We start from the raw sequence: 19,033 nt of genomic DNA on the forward strand, positions 1-19,033 counted from the left end.
GATGTTAATACAATAAGCTATCAAAGAAAAAATTTTGTTATTTTTTATTGACAACAACAATAGTTTTGATTATAAATGCTAGTCAGGAAGAATGACCATCACTACAAAAGATGTGAAAACCTATCTGTATCTTTCAAATAATTCTAATCACAATAGATATATCCTGGGTTTCCTATACTCATAACATTTAGTAAATGGATATGTAAGATAAAAATCAATTTCTCTCTTTTGCTCTGTTGAGTCACAGAGACAATATACAAAGCCATATCATACTGCATTGCATAAAAATTTAAAAATGTGTATCAGTGGTTATAAAGCACTAAATATAAAGGGTCTATATATTTTTTACAATAGACATCTGAAATTGCTTCATTTTATGCATTTATTTGACTTAGCATTTAGAATAGTCTTATATTGCTACTGGAAGACAAAGAATTTTAAGTAATAAAAAATTTTTCTAGAATTGTCTGTGAAAAATATTTTAATAAACATGTAAAACAAATATTTGATTTATAAAACCTAGAAGAATTTTATATACACTTGAGAGAGATTGTTAATCTTGATCCTAGAGATCAAAATAAGCCCTTGATGCCAGTGACCTTGGGAGAAAATACAGATGGATAAAAATGTCAGAAATCAGCTTTAGGTATTCTAAATACCAAATGTGGAATTTTAAGTTTTTTTTTTTTGCATTTTTAGTAATAATCAAATGTAAAATGTCACTCAATATAGTACTCACCCTTCACTTAAGTTCCCAGGTAAGCACAAACATACAAAGAAGAAAATAGTTACCTACTACAGCTCATTGTTTGGAGGGGAAAAATATACACATATATATGAACATATATATATAGGGAATAAGCAAAAGATAAGTTCAAATGTGGTCTTAGCTAATTCATAAAAGAAATATGATGTACATAAAATGCTTTTAAATGAGAAAGATGATGCTCAGCAAAGGATAATTCAAAACAGAAGATCATTGAGATTTTATTTCATTATTTACAGATAAATTTTCCAAAAACAATTGGCAGCAGCCACAAGGGGGCGATTTCAGATTAGAAGTGAGAGCTAATAAAATTACTCTAGCAAGCTGCCTCTGCTGCAACTGATGGGTTTAACAAGGAAAAGGTATGAATATGTGCAGTGCCTAGGGGTTCTAGGTGGGAGAAGGGGCAGAGTTGACTCTTCCTTGATGTGCACCTCGCATTGCCCAAGAGCTCTTAACTCTGTTGGACATACGTGTTTCCTTAGTTATAAAGGTCCTGCCTCAGGACCTTTTAAATCCTAGGCAACTCATTTGGCTTCCCTGGTGACATATTCAGGGTGGTGCCAGATCACTGGAAATATGTGTCTATAGTTGTGATTTCATGTTTTTTAGTGAACATCAATCTACAAAAATTGGAACATTAACGAATACAATGAAGCCAGGGCTGACCCTGAGCTGTGGTAACAACCCTGATGGAGCCAAAGTACAGCTTTGCTTGTCTTCATTGCCTGAGAAATTCCTATGATGTTACCATTGAATATTTAAAACATGTAGTAATTTTTAGACTAACTTGGACAAGAGGACAGAAATAGTACTTAGCTACTGAAATAAAAAGCTAAATAAATAAATAAATAAACAGCAAGATGTGTCTAGATTTGGGACATTGCCCAGAGAAAAGAAAACGAAGAGGCACTACAGCTGGATAGCTGTGTAAGATATAAAAGTCAAGGTCAACCTATGGCCCTTCCACAATCAATTCACAGGTTATGTCTGCTAAGTTCTGCTGTCAAACTAAATAGAATAAACATAAAACTAGTGTATATCAAAGACTGATTTCAAGCTGACTCTGTAGAGAGAGAGTTCCATTGAGTATTTAGGTGGAAAGAATAAAGTAGAAAATAATTCCTGATCTTTAGAATGAGAAAATCTCAACCACAAAGAGTGGGGTGAAGTGAGGGCAAGGGCTGGAGGTAGACACAACCCAGGGCAGTGAATGATTAAGGGCTCCTAGGCACAACTGCAGTACAGACTACAGCCTGACCAAGGCACAAAGATTGGAGAGCATTAGGTCTTGTGAACCGACAACTTTGATACCTGCTGAAGAGAAAAAGACAAATGGACTCTGGACGTATCTTCATGCAATAAAGAAAAATAGTAAAAAATGTACATGACTAAAGACAGCGGTATGAAAATATACTAAAATTGTACTTTTCACTGCTTGGTTACTACACCATGAAAGGATCTCAGCATTTATTGTCAGCAGTGGTTCAAGTGGAAAAGTTTGTGTCTGGAAAACTATTCTTAATCTACTAATTTGCTGCATTATCTGCAGAGATCACCTGGTCTGTATATAAAGTTATACAGTCCTAAGTTAATTCAAAGTTTGAATTAAGAAGAATTACAGTAAATCATACTCTGAAACTGTAATACTCTTATTATTGCTCTGTAATAGTATAAGTTGAACTGTAATAAATCTCATTCACATAAAAAATGATGCTAAAATGCTTCATGTTGTTTATAAAACACAGCTAATGCATACTTGTTTCCAGGTTTCTTTCCTTCTAAGGTATTTAGATGCTGCTCAAGGGTCTCCATAAGACTGCTGGGAGCCTACAAGAAGAAAATAAAATTAAACATCTGCATTGCTTTCTTTGGAAGTAAATACACTGGCACAACATTGTAACGTTGTATGGTGGAGTTCTCTGGGTGGATCTTAACACATACGAGCTAATTTCATTCTAGGTTTATTGCTATTTAAATATTTCAATTTCACAGAATCTCAGAGAGGCCCATATTATATATACTTATGTCTACTGCATAACAAATACATTACAGAGCAGTTTTTCAGTGCCGAAATTGTGCTCACAGACATTTTCTAAGCTATTACTGTATACTTAATTCAGTAAACTTGATTAAATCAAGCTCACCACACATTTCCACAAGATTCCAGTGAAAGAAAAAATAGGTATTTGCAAGCATAATGGTGTTAACTTTATAATAATTTGTAATAAATTACTATATATTGGAAGGTATTTACATTTAACTCAAAAAGTATCTTAAAGTTTGTTTTTTAATAGTAGTTTAGGCAATATAAAGTGATGGCATTTTACTGTAGCATAATAGGAAAAAAAATAGGTTCAGACAAATATTCTACCCCTTCTGTTCCTTCAACACAGGAAATTTAACTTCATCTTTCTCAAATAATTTGAAATCAATTCAGAAATTAAGAGCAGGGTAGGCACTCAGGGAATATGTATGAATGAAATAAAGATATATTTATAGATATACTTACTTCTGACAATTGTTTTTAATGAAATTATTTTGACAGACTTTATGCTAAATGCTAAAGTAATTGACAGAATTAAAAAAATCATAGAGCTATACATTTTACATTGCACATAAATGTTAAAATGTAAAATTTTAAATATTAAAATGTTTTAATGTTGAATGTTCAGGGTATTTATTTTCATTTTACAATAAGACAGCCTTAACAATGATGTATTTATATATGTAATTATGTGGTTATTAATGTAAGTTACCAAGTGAACCAAATATATAAATTCATAAATATAAATTACTAAGTCAATAAAAAATTTAATTTTGATAAAGGTAGCATAGAAAGGGAACAATCCTGTGAGCATTATCTATAGAGAAAGGAAAATGTGATTCCTATAGAGTAGGAAGGATTGCCTATTAAGAGGATATAGTGAATTTGCAATGTTATAAAACTAAAATTTAAAACTATTACTCAGATGAAAGTAGATCTACTCAATAAGTCAGTAAAAAACTGGAGTATAACTCTAACTTTAAAAACTAAACTTTTATGAGATAAAGGAAATTTTGCTCTGTAAAACAAATAGTGAACTATAAATATATGCTCATTAAAAAAGCCATTGCCATCTTAAAAAGAATAGAAATAGCTGTTTAGATGAACTGACACTTGGTAAACTCCAAACTCTACTCCTACTATGACTGCTGCTGCTGTTTCTACTACTACTATTTATCACAATGATAGTGCCTAGGAGGCTTGGTCATGTAATTTTCAACTTCTCATATTTTCACAGAAAGAAAAGCAAAATCAAGTTATAGAACCTAACATTTCTCCAGCAGCAGACTCAGTTTCTCCAATATTAAAAGTAATATAAAGGAAATGTGATTCTATGCCAAATTTATTTTTTAATGTTATTTGCAGTCACAGAAAAATCATAAAAACAACAACAGAAGAGGTAGTATTTCTCCAGTAAAATTTCTTAGTTACCTTTAATAAGACAAAAACTACAAATCAAGAAGAGAGTATAGTTTCATTCTTTTTGTAAAGTTTCTTACTAATTTAAGGGAAAAATTAAAAAAAAATCACAAGTTGAAAGAAATCTAACCAAAAATTTGGATAATAAAAGTGACTTTTATTTGTAAGAAGAATTGTTCTGTAATATATTGTGCATACAATTAAGCTTGGAACATCTCATCTAAGAGGTTTAAAATTTATATTTCTTATAAGGAAATGCAAAACCTAGTGGAAATAAATATCTCAAGTGCTTTTGCTTTTTAGCAGGAACAAACAGAAACATGCTTTCGTCTAGTCCTTGTCTAGATGCAATAGCCACATCTGGTAAGTAGAAACTATGAACTATGAGTATGCCTCCACTGTAGTGTAAGGAATTTAAAATAGCAACGTATAATTAGCAGTACCTTTAAGTGGCTTTTTGTTTTTTAAGTCAAAGTCATAGACCAATCAGTTAGAAATATTAATCCAGAGAACAAGTCAACCTGTAAAAGCTAATAGATAACAGCAATACTTATGGCTACTGATTCATTAGTGGGACAGTTTTTCAAAGGAGATTTTTCTTTACCAGTAGTCCTCAGATCAATCGGAATTCCTGACATCAAAACCAAAAGGGTTTTTTTTCCATAAATGGAGATATTTTAAATTGAAATACATACATACATATATATACAAACACACACACACACACACACATCAAACAGGATATAATATGTTGAAAGTCCCTTTCTTGAAATAAATTCACAGCTTATTGAGAGTCCAGGATGTCAGAGGAGGCATTCATCTATAATTCAGATGCTTTCTATACTAAAGCATCTTTAAAACCAAAAATAAGGGGAAAAAAGCAATCAACAGATCATTCAAATTTTTGATCATTAGATCTAAGAAACTATTTGAAAGCATTAAGAACTGTTTCAGTTCTAATATCACATTCACTTTTAACCCAAAACAGATCTTATGAACATTTAAAAATGTCATTGAAAGTCATAAATCATTTATGTGCAGTTATGCTATTACATGCACAATTTAAAAAGTTACATATCACCACACTGGTATTTACTGTGCCTTTTCCAACCTAAAAAATAGCCATTATATCCCTCGCTTCCATTTTGCTGCATCTAATCCTTTTTCAGTTACAAGCATCCCATTCCCACTCCTATCAATGGGCAGCCCTCAGATTTCCATCTCCTCTATGATTTCTTTAATGTTGGAACTTTTTGTTTATTGGCCTGTTTAGATTCAGTGCTATGGTGGTCACAATGAAGCCTGGCAGAGAGCAGAACTTTATGACACATTGTGGAGGTGTTAATTGGTTCCACACAATGTGAAATTTCTGATAAGTCTCCATATTCACTCTAGTCTGTTATTTGAAAAACAGTTCACATTTCAGCTGAGATCTGACCATCCTGTCATAGTGGGCCTAGTAAATAAGCCATGCTTACTAGGAGATCCCCAGAACTATCACTCATCTGCTACAACTGCATTTTTGAAAGAAAGATTATTTTATATATGGAAATTTATCAACTTTTGGGGAAGAGGGGGAAAATGCAGATATATGATATCATAGTTTTCCATTTCCATGTCCTTCCTCATAACCAGAATATGTTGATAAACAGAGAACAAGCAGAAAGAACAGTTCAAATGTACTGATTATCATACCTACAAATAGTCATGCTTAATAGATAAAACATTTCTTAAGTATTAATTGAGGCTTTCTTTTAATTTAAGTTCAAGAAAGAAAAGATGAGCTTGAACAGTAACTTCACTTGAGATTATATTTTAAAGGTGAGAACAGCTTTCTATTATCTCCAAAAGATACTAAATATCTAAAAATAATACGTAACCAGAATAATTTCCAAAGTATTTAGTAGGCATAAATTCAAAATACATTATCTTTTCACAAGACTATGAGTCTAGGTAAGAGCATTTAAGACAAGCTACAGTATAATAATTTCATGTATACAAAATCTTCTATCAGAAAGTCACTTACCTGTGTGAGGTCAGGAATGTCACCTTTATCAATACCAACTTGCTATGGATTAAAAAATATAAGATTTTACTTAGTGAGAATTTTTTAAAAATTAAGATTTTTGCACTTCAGTGAAGATCACTCACAGAATTAGTGACAACCACAATTCAGTCTTGACAAAAGGTAATTAATATCATGTATCGATCTTACTTTTAGCATAGCTGTTCATGTTTCCCATTTGGTATAACAATAAATACTTCATTAACATAGGTAGATACAACAAATGTGAATAACTTTGTTAGCTCTCCAAAATAAAAGAACTTAAGAAACTAAAGTGTAAAATTTAAGATTTCCTCATAAGATAACTATCACAATTTCAATTTTCTCACTTTATATAAATGATGACATTGAGTCTCAAAGAGATAAAGTGGGCTAAAACATGGTCCTTCTGTGAGAAATGAAGTGATTTGACTATGCTGATGAAAATGTAGAGGCAACCATATGAAGCATATGTCTGGACAACAAAGACAACTTGCAACCGAAGAATTGAAATGATCCTTGTGTGTCAATTGCTGTACTAACTTCTTTCCTTTGCCCTTTTCTTTTTTATATATATGATTTATATATATATATATATATATATATATATATATATATATTTACATCATTGCTTATTTGTAAAATGATTACTTTCTCCTATCAGGTGTAGTTCCTGTAACTTTCCCACCACCAATACATTCGTGCACCATAACCAGAGTCCTTTGTGCACTTCCCTCCTGTTCTGATCTCTCGCTCTCTCCCTCCTATGGAATATCTTTGATTTATAGTTTTCTGTTAATTTGTTCATTTATTAATATATTTTTCCTGATCAATTATTTGTTTCCCTATATTCCTCCTATAAGTAAAAAACATCTGATATTTTTCTATTTCCTTCTGACTAATTTCACTGAGTACAATCCCTTGTAGCTGTATCTATGCTGTGAATGGCATTTTTTTTATTGCTGGATAGTATTCTTTTTGTGTATATGTAGCACATCTTGTTGATCTTGTTATTGCAGTCATCTATTTTTGGACATTTGGGTTGTTTCCTGATGGTACCTAGTATAAAGAATGCTGCAATAAACATAGTGGTGCAGATATCCTTTTTTAATTACTGTTTTTCTATCTTTTGGGTCGATTTCTAGGAGAGGACTTGCTGGGTCATACAGTAGCTCCATTTTTTTGTAGTTTGAAGAACCTCTACACAGATTTCCATAGTTTTTGGACCATTTTGCATTCCCACCAGCAGTGTAGGAGAGTTCCTTTTTCTCCATGTCCTCGTCAACATTTGTTGCCCACTTTCTTAATATGTGTCATTCTCACTGGTGTAAAGATAGTACCTCAATGTGATTTGATTTCCGTTTCTCTGGTTATAAGAGATTTTGAACACCTTTCAATATACCTCAAGGACATTTACATTTCCTCTCAGGAGAAGTGTCTTCTTTGCCTTTTCAATGTCTAAAGAGGGTTTCTCAATCTTGAGATAACATGACATTGTTGGATACTATGTTAGAGGATGTCTTGTGCACGTATGACCAGCAGGCCAGTAGCTTTCCCCCACTTTCCAGCTGTGATAAAATATCTGCAAATATTATCCCCTAGAGAGAAGTGTGGAGCAAACTAGATCCTGTGTTGAGAATATTGACTTTCAGCTTTCTAGCTAAAATCAGACTGGAGATTCCTCTAGAATTACAGGCTTTATCTTCTAATGACTGTAGCTTATTTTTTAGGGAAGCCACTAATGCTGCCTTAAAATCACTCATATTATTACAAAATATGTGAATTAAAAACTAAGGCAACTTCATATTTTAATACTTCTTTAGACGATCCATTTCAAATATTTATATAAATGAAGTCAGCATGATGTTTTCAAATTAAAGCATTACGGGTCTTTAATTTTGGGATCATTTTGGTAAAAGGTGATGCTTTTCATGAAATGAATAGTTCTGTAAAAGACACAATTTGGGAATTCTTTTGCATTGATTTTTTAATTTATCGTCTGAACTTCTGAACCACAATTGAATTGGAAAATCAAAATGAAGTGTGATTATATTACAGAAATAACATCAGTTTCTGTCTGCATATATTCTGGGAGAAATAACTCCTACGATTTGGTATTTACCTTGGAATAGCAAACTAAGAATAACTGGATTCTATAAAAGGGAAGTGTGGTCAGCAAAAATGCTTATAACCCATAAAACAACCATTTTACAAAGTTTTAGTTGTTTGTTTTGGAGACTTCAGTAAGAATTCAAGTTCAAAATATGAGAAGTCCGACATTTTAAGCAATGTCTCCGGGAAGTTTGAGTATTTCTATGTAATTGTTCAAACACTCTACATTTCTTTAAATATAATGGACAACTTATTTTATCTCCTGCCAAATAGCATATACTCGCTATGAATTCTATTTTAAAGCTGTGCTTTTAAACATTGAGCTATTTTGAAAATTGCATTTTAGAATTCTTTTACTCAATTTTCTGGCAAATGATACTAACTATAATGTAGTTACTAGGTATGCATCCATACAATTATATACTTTATAAGTACTGCTTGGTAGAAAGAGAAGTTTTGTACATTGGTTGAAAAATTATCTGTATTTACAAACCATAACCAGACCATCAACACTGGTATTCAAAGAATTTGTTTTTAAATAATGAACAAGTAATTTAAATGTGAAAGAAAAGGTTACAATTGCCTCACTGTTGTTCAATGTATGTTCTATTAAAAATAATTTGTAAATTATATTGTAGTCTACAAAAAGTGTTAGTTATAAAGTTTTAATAAAACTAACGTATTTATTATTCAATTATTTAAGGGAAGACTCTTAAACTGGTATCTTTTTCCTGTTGTTTCCTCAAAAGGCTGAACTGTACCTGTGCTAATATGAGGTTCTCAACAGATACATAATAAACTTCTATATAGAAGAAAATTTCACAAAAACAAACAATAAATAAAGGCCACATTATCCATGAAGACTTTAAGCCCATCCGTATAGAAAGGTGATTATAGAAAGGTGTACCTCATATTGTCACTTGTCCAGCTCCTTAGGACCTTACTTATATATAATAACAAATAGGAAAATTAGAAGTATGTGCACCATAACTTAGTGAATAATGAAATAATCTTCTCTGGGTGCTAAAGCATAACTGATATTTTCACAGGAAGAAATTAAGCAAATTTTATTAAATTATATTGATAATTAGGGTTAACTATGGAAAAACCATATACAGCAGCAAAATGTCAAGATAATATCCTTTCTTAAAAATCACCACCTGTAAATCCATAAGGAAATACACATGAACAGGTTGTAACATCTTCATAATTTAAATAGGCTGATCTTTAACTTTAAATTCACATATTAAATACAAAGATTTTTATTCTGATTACAAATTATAGGGCTCAAAGATGCAGAGATAGCAATTTGCAATATTATTTTGGTCTCATAATTTGTGATAATTCTTACCCCGAGAATAAATGAATTGTAAACATAAGGTACGAACTAAGTACTTTTGAAATTGTGTGTGTAAATGTCCGTTTTCTTTTTCTCAAAATGGCAACAATAGCAAACACATGGTGTGAATGCCCCATGTCCACAGCATTGCACACTTTGCTGTTGAGCCTCAAAACTCTGCTCATTCCAATTAGCCATAGTAATCGATTAGTTGACATGTAAGATAAAAATACGTTGCGCATTTTGCCAAAGGACTATAATTACAATGTCATAGTTCCTAGTATCAGTATAAATCAATAACTGGATTTTATAAGAAAAACACCAATTTACAGACAATCTCAGGAACACCAATTGTTTGGTGACATAGTTATTTTTATTAGGTATAATGAACTCCTTAAGAAACAACTTATAAACTTTACAACATCATACTTTTCTGTTTTATTTCTTCATTGTTCTTAAATCACTGATACAAGTAAGAAAGATTTTATGATTGTCATTTACATAGAGGGACAATGGACAGATTTTTATAAAGGTTTATTTCTAGAAAGGAAATACTTCTTAAATGAAAAATAGCTACTAAGTGGGATGGAGGAGTGGACCATCTCCCATTGCAGTAAAGTAATTCATTCCTTTTATTTGAACACAGAACAATACTGTGACACAAGGACACAGCTATGTAAGTACAGCTGAGAAAGAAGTTAGATGAGATGACTTGTAAAGCCATTTCCAATGCTAATATACTGTGACTGCATGGTTGAGTGTCTCCCCCTAGATTGTAAATCATGTTATTTACTCCAGATACCTGAGTTGCTATTTTACAATGACAGACCCAACAAAGTCTCATTTTACTTACCTCTGCAACTTTGAGAAATTCAGACACTCGTGTCATTCTGGTTAGAAATCGTTTGTAAATTTCTAGAGCATCTTTGCATTGTCCTTTCTTCATTTCAAAAAATTTTTCTAGAAGACATGGATAACCATTTTGAAAGAGTGTTATATTCAATTTTCTTCTAAGCTTATGTCAATACTATTACTTAATACATTAAAAATGCTATAATCAAAAAACGATTGACATTAAAACCTGTATGAGGTATTAAAGCACCTAAACATTAACAAATGAAATTCTCTAAAATGCCTTACGGTCTAAGGCATCTCATATGAAACAATTTAATTAAAATACAATTAAGGGCCATCCCTGGTGGTGCAGCTGGTTAAAACACAGCACTAAGGAGTTAAAGCCACTTCAGCATGAGTTCGATCCCAGCCCCAAGTTGATCCACATGGCGTGGCAGACCTCTCCTGACCTGCCTGCTGCTTCCCTCAGCAGTGTACTTGTCGATCTGCCTGTTCTGCTCCCCACTCTGTTTCTGGTGAATCCTCTCACCGCCCCTGCACCTCTGGCCTGTACCCCAGTTCTATATGCATAAATAAATAAATCTTAAAAAAAATACAATTAAAGTAGAAGAATATATGAACCATTAGGCAGGCCAAATTCAGAATTCAAATATCCTATCAATTTGTTTTAGAAAATAGCATCAATTCTTGCTGATAACAATCTTAAAAGTTATGATTGATTTTTTTTAAAGATTTATTTATTTATACAAACCTACAGACCTGGGGTGCAGGCCAGAGTTGCAAAGGCAGTGAGAGGATTTACCAGAGACAGAGCGGGGAGCAGAACAGACCGATAGAGTACATTCCTGAGGAGCAGTTGGCAGGCCAAGAGAGGTCTGTCATGCTATGTAGATCACCCTCAGGGCAGGGATCAAACTCATGCTGAAGTGACTTTAGCTTCTTATTGCTGTGCCTTAACTCACTGTGCCACCAGGGAAGGCCCAGTATGACTGATTTTTATTAACATTCTATTCTTACTAGTTCACTACAAATCTATATGTACCTTGTATATAAAGGCAATAATCTGTAGACTTCCCTAAATTCAATAATTTTTAAAATGTGCACAGTCCAATTAAGTTGATAGTTGCCTTAATTTGATAAATTTAAGTTAATATTTAACTATGTCTTTTTTCTTTCAAACATGTGTTCTTTGGTTATAAAATAGTAGTTTTATGAAAAAACATTTGGTTTACTCAACACTTCATGACTTCTTAAGTGATAATTGTATACTCTTTCTCAACCACTAGTTCTCTTCTGAACTTACAGGATTAGGTCTTCCACTAAAACATAAGTATGAGAATGTATTTTCTCATACATCTTTTTAAGAAAACCAGAACTTTCCCATGTTTCCAGACAGTCCCTCACCAATTCACGCAGCCAATTATTACTGACAATGCAGACGGAGGCCTAGTAGTTCCATGTCTACTGACAATTCCTAGGGAACTCTGGATCATAACTGATGACTTAGTTGTATAAGCATTTTATATTCCCACATTGTTAAAAGCATATTATTTTTATATTTTCTAATGCTGGAAAGTTTTCATTTCATTCACCATGCAATTTTACTACTTCAAAGGTATTCTTAATTTTCTCAAGAAAGTTTTAATATATAATTACACAAAGAGCTAATTTGTGAATGTAGTTACTCATTACCTTCTGCTGATAGTCTTTTGATAACTTTACTTTTAATATGGACCTTTCCTGTAGCTATTCAGGAGAAGGAAAAAGATCCAGGAAACAAATATATAAAGTTTTGTTTTTATTACTATTATTTACTAAGACGTAAGAGAGAAGTGAGTTTTACAGAATACCCAATAAGAGGATAGAGTCACTGTGATCCTTCACCCCCACTGGTGTACTTGCATCACTGCAGGAGGCTTAAATTCTCGGTACTAGCTTTCAGCAATCTCCTGGTCGTCTGTTGTTCCAGTCCTTATCTCCTAATGCTACCAGCACTAGTGCTCTAGGCATTTAGGAATAGAGGCATTAGCCTATGGAGCAATAGACACCTAAGGGGCTTGGGTAAATAACCCAGGATTATATCCTGCAAGTTGCAAATGTAATACAAAGCCAATTCATCAAGACAAGAAAACCATAAAAACTAAAAATGAAGAGACAAAGGAATATAGCACCAGTGATGGAATAAAAATAATCTGGAGAAGTCTCAATCCAGCATAACTGCATGATCTGCCTGAGAAGAAGTTTTAGGTGACAGTTACAACTATATTTGTTTAAAAAAGAAAACACAATGGGAAAAAATAACAATGACAAAAATATGAGAATACTTCAAACAGAATTAGTGGGCTGAAAAAATAGAACTGAATTAAAATATATCATAGAGGACCTTAAGAGTAGATAGTTGCAAGTAGCTGATACAATCAATGAACCTGAATATTCAGTGTAGAAAACACAGGCCTTACTATCTGTGGTTATTTCCAACCCACAAAGCTCGAGTAGAAATACTCTGAAAGCAGCAGAGCCCCGAAACTAGTTTCTTGATCTCTACACAGACAGATGGGTAGCATTTTCCTAATGAACTTGAATATATGGTCTGCATAAAATGAATGGACTGTAGAGATTGACATGTTACCAAAACGTAATCAGGTGATAACTGCTATTGGCAAAGACCCAGATATGTCTTCCACACCAGTATAAAATCAGCAGTTTCTGACACCTGATGGGCAGCTATCATTTTAGCACATTCTTTATGCATTATCTAATAAAAAGTGCCTGTCAGAGGTAGCTTTTTTTTCATGTGGCAGGAATGCAAGCATACCCTCACAGTGTTATTTCATGGATATCAACCTCTTTGGCTACTATAAGCCCAAGGAATATCATATTGATAAAATCAGCCTGTTTATACCTAATGTGCAAGAATTTCAGATATTTAAGCCCCTAGTAAGTCACATGCATGTTCAAAGGGTAGGAGATAGATCTACGAAATTTCAAGAGATCTGCTACTCCAATCATTACTGAAGGACCAAAAGTCCACTCCATGGAAAAGGTACATTGTTTCACCTAAAATTCCCTATAACTAACACGTCCGCAAAAGTTTGCTGAGTTTTCTTGGTTGGGAGATAACAAATCATACACTTAACATAGTATCTGGTATTTTATCAGACAAATAGAGTCCATCCAAGTCAAGTGAAGGCTCTATAACTACTCCATGCTGGAACTACATGGACAATTGTTTCAGCAGATCTATTGGTACCCAAAATGTCAGCTGCAGGTCCAGTGCTACAGAATGGCTCTGGCACACTCCAATAGGAAACGACAATAGAAGCTTCCAGTGTTTGGAAACAGAGCCATGTCTTCAGATAGTAACTAATCTCCTTCTGGAAAGAAATAATCTAGCTTGCTGCTAGGTACTAAGATTCTAACCATATAATACAGAGTGAACACACTTAAAATGTAATCTAATAGAGCAAGTCAGAAAGTGGGACAAGTACAAGAAATCCCTATCAACAAATAGAATTAGATAAAAGACCAGACTCCAGCAGATCCTGAAAAGCCTTGCAGGTCTCATGACAAAATGCTCATATTCTCAGCACACCTACTCTGTTGTACTACCATTTCTCCTGCATATCGTGCCTGCTGTTGTCTGTAGAGTTCTCATGAGCAGCTGACTAAGGAAAAAGGTTTGGCAGACTGGTCTCAGTAATGACGGGAGATAAACTGGTCCACGTTGGTAAATCTATTCACAGTTTCCATTTCTAACATAATAGATACTGTATTCATCAACCTCCTAATATTGAGAGCCTTTTTGTGGTGTGTGCCCTTTGGTTTACATTTGCATACAATGAACAAAGGTTTAGCAATAGTTTTTCATGCTGGCACCAATTTAAAGTGGCTTGCTGAATCATTATATCTCCACAAAGGTGTGACCTTGACAGAGATCTTTTACTGGAGGCCAAAATTTAAGCAGTATATCTATATAAGTTTCCACTTTATGTTAAAGGACAGTTAGTGAGGAATATGAAACTACACTGAAATATAAGCATATTAACTATGAACATAGTAAATACAACAATAAAACTGACTTAGCTTGGATGACTCAGTACTTGGGGAAAACAAAATTGGAAGTTTGGTGAAAGATGGCCCAGAGAAAAGGTAGTGAGTATACCTCTTCCAAAGGATAAAGAACTGGACATTGTTCATTGTATGCAAATGTAAATCAAAAGGCACACACCATAAAAAGGCTTTCAATATCAGGAGGTTGCTGAATAACTCCATTATGCTAGAAGTGGGGGCTAAGAATAGATTCACCAATGTGGACCAATGTATCTGCTATCTTACTGAGACCAGTCTGCCAATACCTGAGGTCAACGTCGAGCTTCTACCATAGCACCATATTCCAGGAAGACCAGTCATCCAGCAAGGAACAGGTTAAGGATTAATTTCGCCATGGGAGCAAGCAGCAATCTCTCTCACTGTAATAGATGTTTTTTCCTGGATATGGATTTGTATCTCTTCCATATTGCTCGCCAACACCACCATCTGTAGAATTACTCATCATCACGGTATCTCACACAACACTGCCTCTACTGCACCAGAAGTGAGGCAACAGACTGACCCACAGAATGCATATCTTACCACAAATCCCATCCCAACAGTAGCTTGCCTTGTATAATGTTAGAATAGCCTGCAGAAGATTTCATTTCACACCTGTTCCTTCAGAGTATACCTTAATGGAGGACTTTGGGGGACTGGTGGTGGGCAGGGCGTGAAAGTATACATCTGTAAAGGTTGGAACTTACAACATCCACGGTGCACATGACAATGTTAACTTACTTAACTTCAATAAACAATTTGGAAAAGAATAAAAGGAATGTATCTTAAGAAGTCAGAGCTTCTAGTATGTTCTGAAATAATAACCAGTATAGGGTGCATTATTTACTCCAGCAGGAGTACATGAGTCCTGGGACCCAGGGGTCAGACTGGCCTCTCTTACTATTACATGGCAGAGATTTCAGGTTCCCTGCATATCTCCAGGGTTGGCATCATGGGTTGTTGTTAGCATCATGAAGCAGTTACTTGTTAAGAGACTTATTTCAAGGAGTAACTGTTAGAACCTACTTCTGTGATTCTAAAATTTTATAAGCACCAAAACCAGTGTACGAATTCCCTTGAGGCAAAAAATCCAGTGTTTCTCATTTTTGCACTTCATTTTGATTGCCATTAAAAATACACAGAAAAGGCCCTCCCTGGTGGCGCAGCGGGTTAAAGCACTGCACTGAGAAGCTAAAGCCACTTCCGCATGAGTTCGATTCCCGCCTGACCCGGAGGAGACCACATGGCGTGGCAGACCTCTCCTGACCCGCCCGCTGCTCCCCTCAGCAGTGTACTTCGTCGATCTGCCTGTTCTGCTCCCCACTCTGTCTCTGGTGAATCCTCTCACCCTCCGCATCTCTGGCCTGTACCCCAGTTCTATATGGATAAATAAATAAATCTTAAAAAAAAAAATACACAGAAAAAATATGACCTGAGTGATCAAATAGTTGATTTTATATATGAAGTGTGAAGTACCACATCTTTGTATTCTGATAAAGTATTTAAAGACATGGGAAGTCCTACATACCAAGTAAGTTAATAACTCCATCATTGTAGCAAGCAAAAAGTTTGATTAGATCTTTGAAAAGAAGCATAAATGCAGCATTTATGACACCATTTGTTAGTTCATTTGGATGCACCTAGAAAAAGATGAAAATTTAATAGGTTAACTGCTTATCATCAAATTGTTATTTTTCTCAAAGCACATTTTTAAATTACTTCAAATGACTACTAAGTGGTTCATTCAAATTCAACAAATGTTAAATAACATTTAGTAGCTCTACCAATATAAAAAGGTGGACTGCATTTTTTATTGAATTTAAGTCAGTGAAGTAAGTCCTGTCAATTATAATACATATATACATCCATTCGATCTAAAATCAATCAAGTCCAATGTTTGAATTTTATTGCCATGTTATGTTATATTCTATTACTTCCTCCCTGTGAATGGTTTTTATGGAAGGATTCAGGCTTCAGTGACTCGGCAGGAAAACACAACATGGGGAATAGATAAGTTAGCCAGCTAACCCTAAAATAAGTCCTGAGATCCAGCATTCATCCATCCACTGAAGACTAATAACCAACATGAAAAATAATTTCTCCATAACCCCCAATTCTTGTTCACAACTCCTCAAACTCTGTTCCATTCCCTTTATGACTTTTTCCTTTAAGACTGAGTCCTTTTTTTAAGGCAAGGAAAGCAAAGAATAAATGAATAAAAAAAATAGAATGAGAAGCAATTCTATAGATCCCTACTGAAGTCCTTACTCCAAAGTCTTTCAAACAACGTCACAATGACTTGCTTTTACTGAAATTACACAGGAATTGGGTGCTGTGACCATGATTCAAATATAGAGTAAGCCACATAGTCTTAACAGAGATTTTAGTTAGTGAATTAGCTGTGGAAAATCTTTACTTAAGGCAATCAAAAAACAAGAGGAAGGAAACCTTACAAATCAAAAATATTCTGTTTTTATATAGATATGTTTTAATTTAAAATTATTACTTTGCAACTGCAAATTCATATGCAGTTGCAAGAAGTAATATAGAGAGAAGCCATATGCCATTTACCCTACTTCTCCCATTGATGAACTCCAAAATTATAGTATAAGATCACAAGCAGGATATAGATAAAAATAAAATCTACTTAATTTTTTTTTCAGACTTCTTGAGTTTCACTTTGACTTATCTGTGGCTATTTTTGATTCTATACAATGTTATCACATGTTTAGGTTAGAGTCTTTACTGCCATAGTTAGGATGCAGGTGTGGATTTAAGAGATTTAAGAGATAACTCGTGTAGGAATTACCAGGAGGAAGGAATATGATAAACCAGAAATAATCCTCATTGGTAGATGATACATTTAAACAGTCCATCTGGTGGTTTCTAACAGTAGGTCAAGTTATTTAATTGTCAGAGGTGCATTTTACAACCACTTCAGCCTGTTAAGAACAATAAAAATGCCACTAACCTGCTCCAAACATCAAGTTGCATATTTTCCATGACTTAAGTAAATACTGATAAAACTGCTTGGACAATCTGAACAACAAAAATCATCTCTACTGTGCTAACAGCCTATAGTAGATGCTCATTTATCATATCCAAATGAAGGAGATCTAAATGTGCCAAGGAAATTCCTGGCTTTACCTTTAGCCCAACATCAAATAAAAGACAGTATCAATTTGTAAGCAACATTTTCTGGTGAGATACCTACATCAAATTCAAGCAGTGCATCGATTTGTCCCTGCAGTATTGGCATACTCTTTAGTAGCTTCTCAGGAGCCATTGTCCTCATTACACCATCAGCCCTGTAATTATTTATAAAAGAAATGTTAAATATGTCCTTGTATATGGAAAGTTCAAGGCAACATGCATTATTCTAAGCTGTTTTACCTAAATGTTTTCAATTAATTTCTCAAAGTTCTCAATTTTTCTAATTCTATAACAAAAACAATAGTATTAAAATATAGATTTCCTAAATATCAACTTATTTGTATAATTGTTTGAGAAAGGAAAAATAATATGTCTTGTAAGTCTCTAAAACCTATAAGGATGGGAGTATGGGATTCATACTATTAACAGTTAGTTTCTTTGCATGTAACATATCAAGTTTGGCCCAAGGAGATAAGAGTTCAAGCAGCTGCACAGGACGCAGCTGGAGGTTAGTGTTGGAGGGTGTGTCAAGGGGAGCATTGAACCTAGTGTTCACCTTCACATGTCTTAGGGAGCTACTGCATTCAGTGATGGCCCAGGAGTTGGCAGCATTACAATAGCTGAGGAAAATACACAGGTGGTGGAAAAAGAGTGTCAACATTCAGGTGTCTCTTACTTCAATGGTGATGAAAGCATCCCAGATTTTTAAGAGTTCACAGAGGCCACAGTACAGCAGGGAAAGTGGCAATAGTTTCATGTAAAAAGTCAGAGGAAGGCATATGAACTAGAATTATCTCTAATAAGATGGGGATGAAGTAAAAACTTAAATAAAAAATTCACTTACAACAAATTAATTAATTTTGAACAGGAAGTTTATATTTTCACTTTATGATGAAAAGATAGTTCAAAGATATGGTCAGGTTAGCTATAAGGAAAATAGAATTATATCTTTTTGTGTGGGTTCTTGAGACTAAAATATTAAACCTTCTACAATACATTAATTTCATTTCAATTGGGAATAGGTTTGCTTAAATTTATGGCTGAACATTTCTGATTAAATTTAATCATCTATTTAGATGGAAATAAATGCAATCATGAAATAAAATGCAAGTAATTCTGCTTTATACTGAACTTTTCTTAATCAATGAGTAGTGTTAAAATTTAGTTAAATGATAGGATGTGTGCATATGTATGTGTTCTAGGACAGTA

The 19,033-nt window shown here is 33.8% G+C and overlaps 1 protein-coding gene across 2 annotated transcripts in view; it reads right to left on the reverse strand.

Annotated features, from left to right (window-relative positions):
* The window catches only part of SNAP91 (synaptosomal-associated protein, 91kDa), a 73,747-nt gene extending 55,773 nt beyond the window's left edge, over positions 1 to 17,974 (reverse strand). For both annotated transcript variants that reach the window (XM_012722265.1, XM_012722262.1), the window contains exons 1-6: positions 17,886 to 17,974; positions 16,200 to 16,311; positions 10,581 to 10,687; positions 6,259 to 6,300; positions 2,526 to 2,596; positions 740 to 745 (exon numbers count right to left, since the gene is read on the reverse strand). In XM_012722265.1, the coding sequence (XP_012577719.1) occupies positions 740 to 745; positions 2,526 to 2,596; positions 6,259 to 6,300; positions 10,581 to 10,687; positions 16,200 to 16,311; positions 17,886 to 17,966 (419 nt within the window). In that variant the 5' untranslated portion in view covers positions 17,967 to 17,974. The remainder of the gene's footprint in view (positions 1 to 739; positions 746 to 2,525; positions 2,597 to 6,258; positions 6,301 to 10,580; positions 10,688 to 16,199; positions 16,312 to 17,885) is intronic.
* Between the last annotated feature and the right edge of the window lie 1,059 nt (positions 17,975 to 19,033).

The sequence above is a fragment of the Condylura cristata genome, unplaced genomic scaffold, assembly GCF_000260355.1.
Source record: "Condylura cristata isolate star-nosed mole 26May11 unplaced genomic scaffold, ConCri1.0 scaffold00001, whole genome shotgun sequence".
Lineage (NCBI taxonomy): Eukaryota > Metazoa > Chordata > Mammalia > Eulipotyphla > Talpidae > Condylura > Condylura cristata.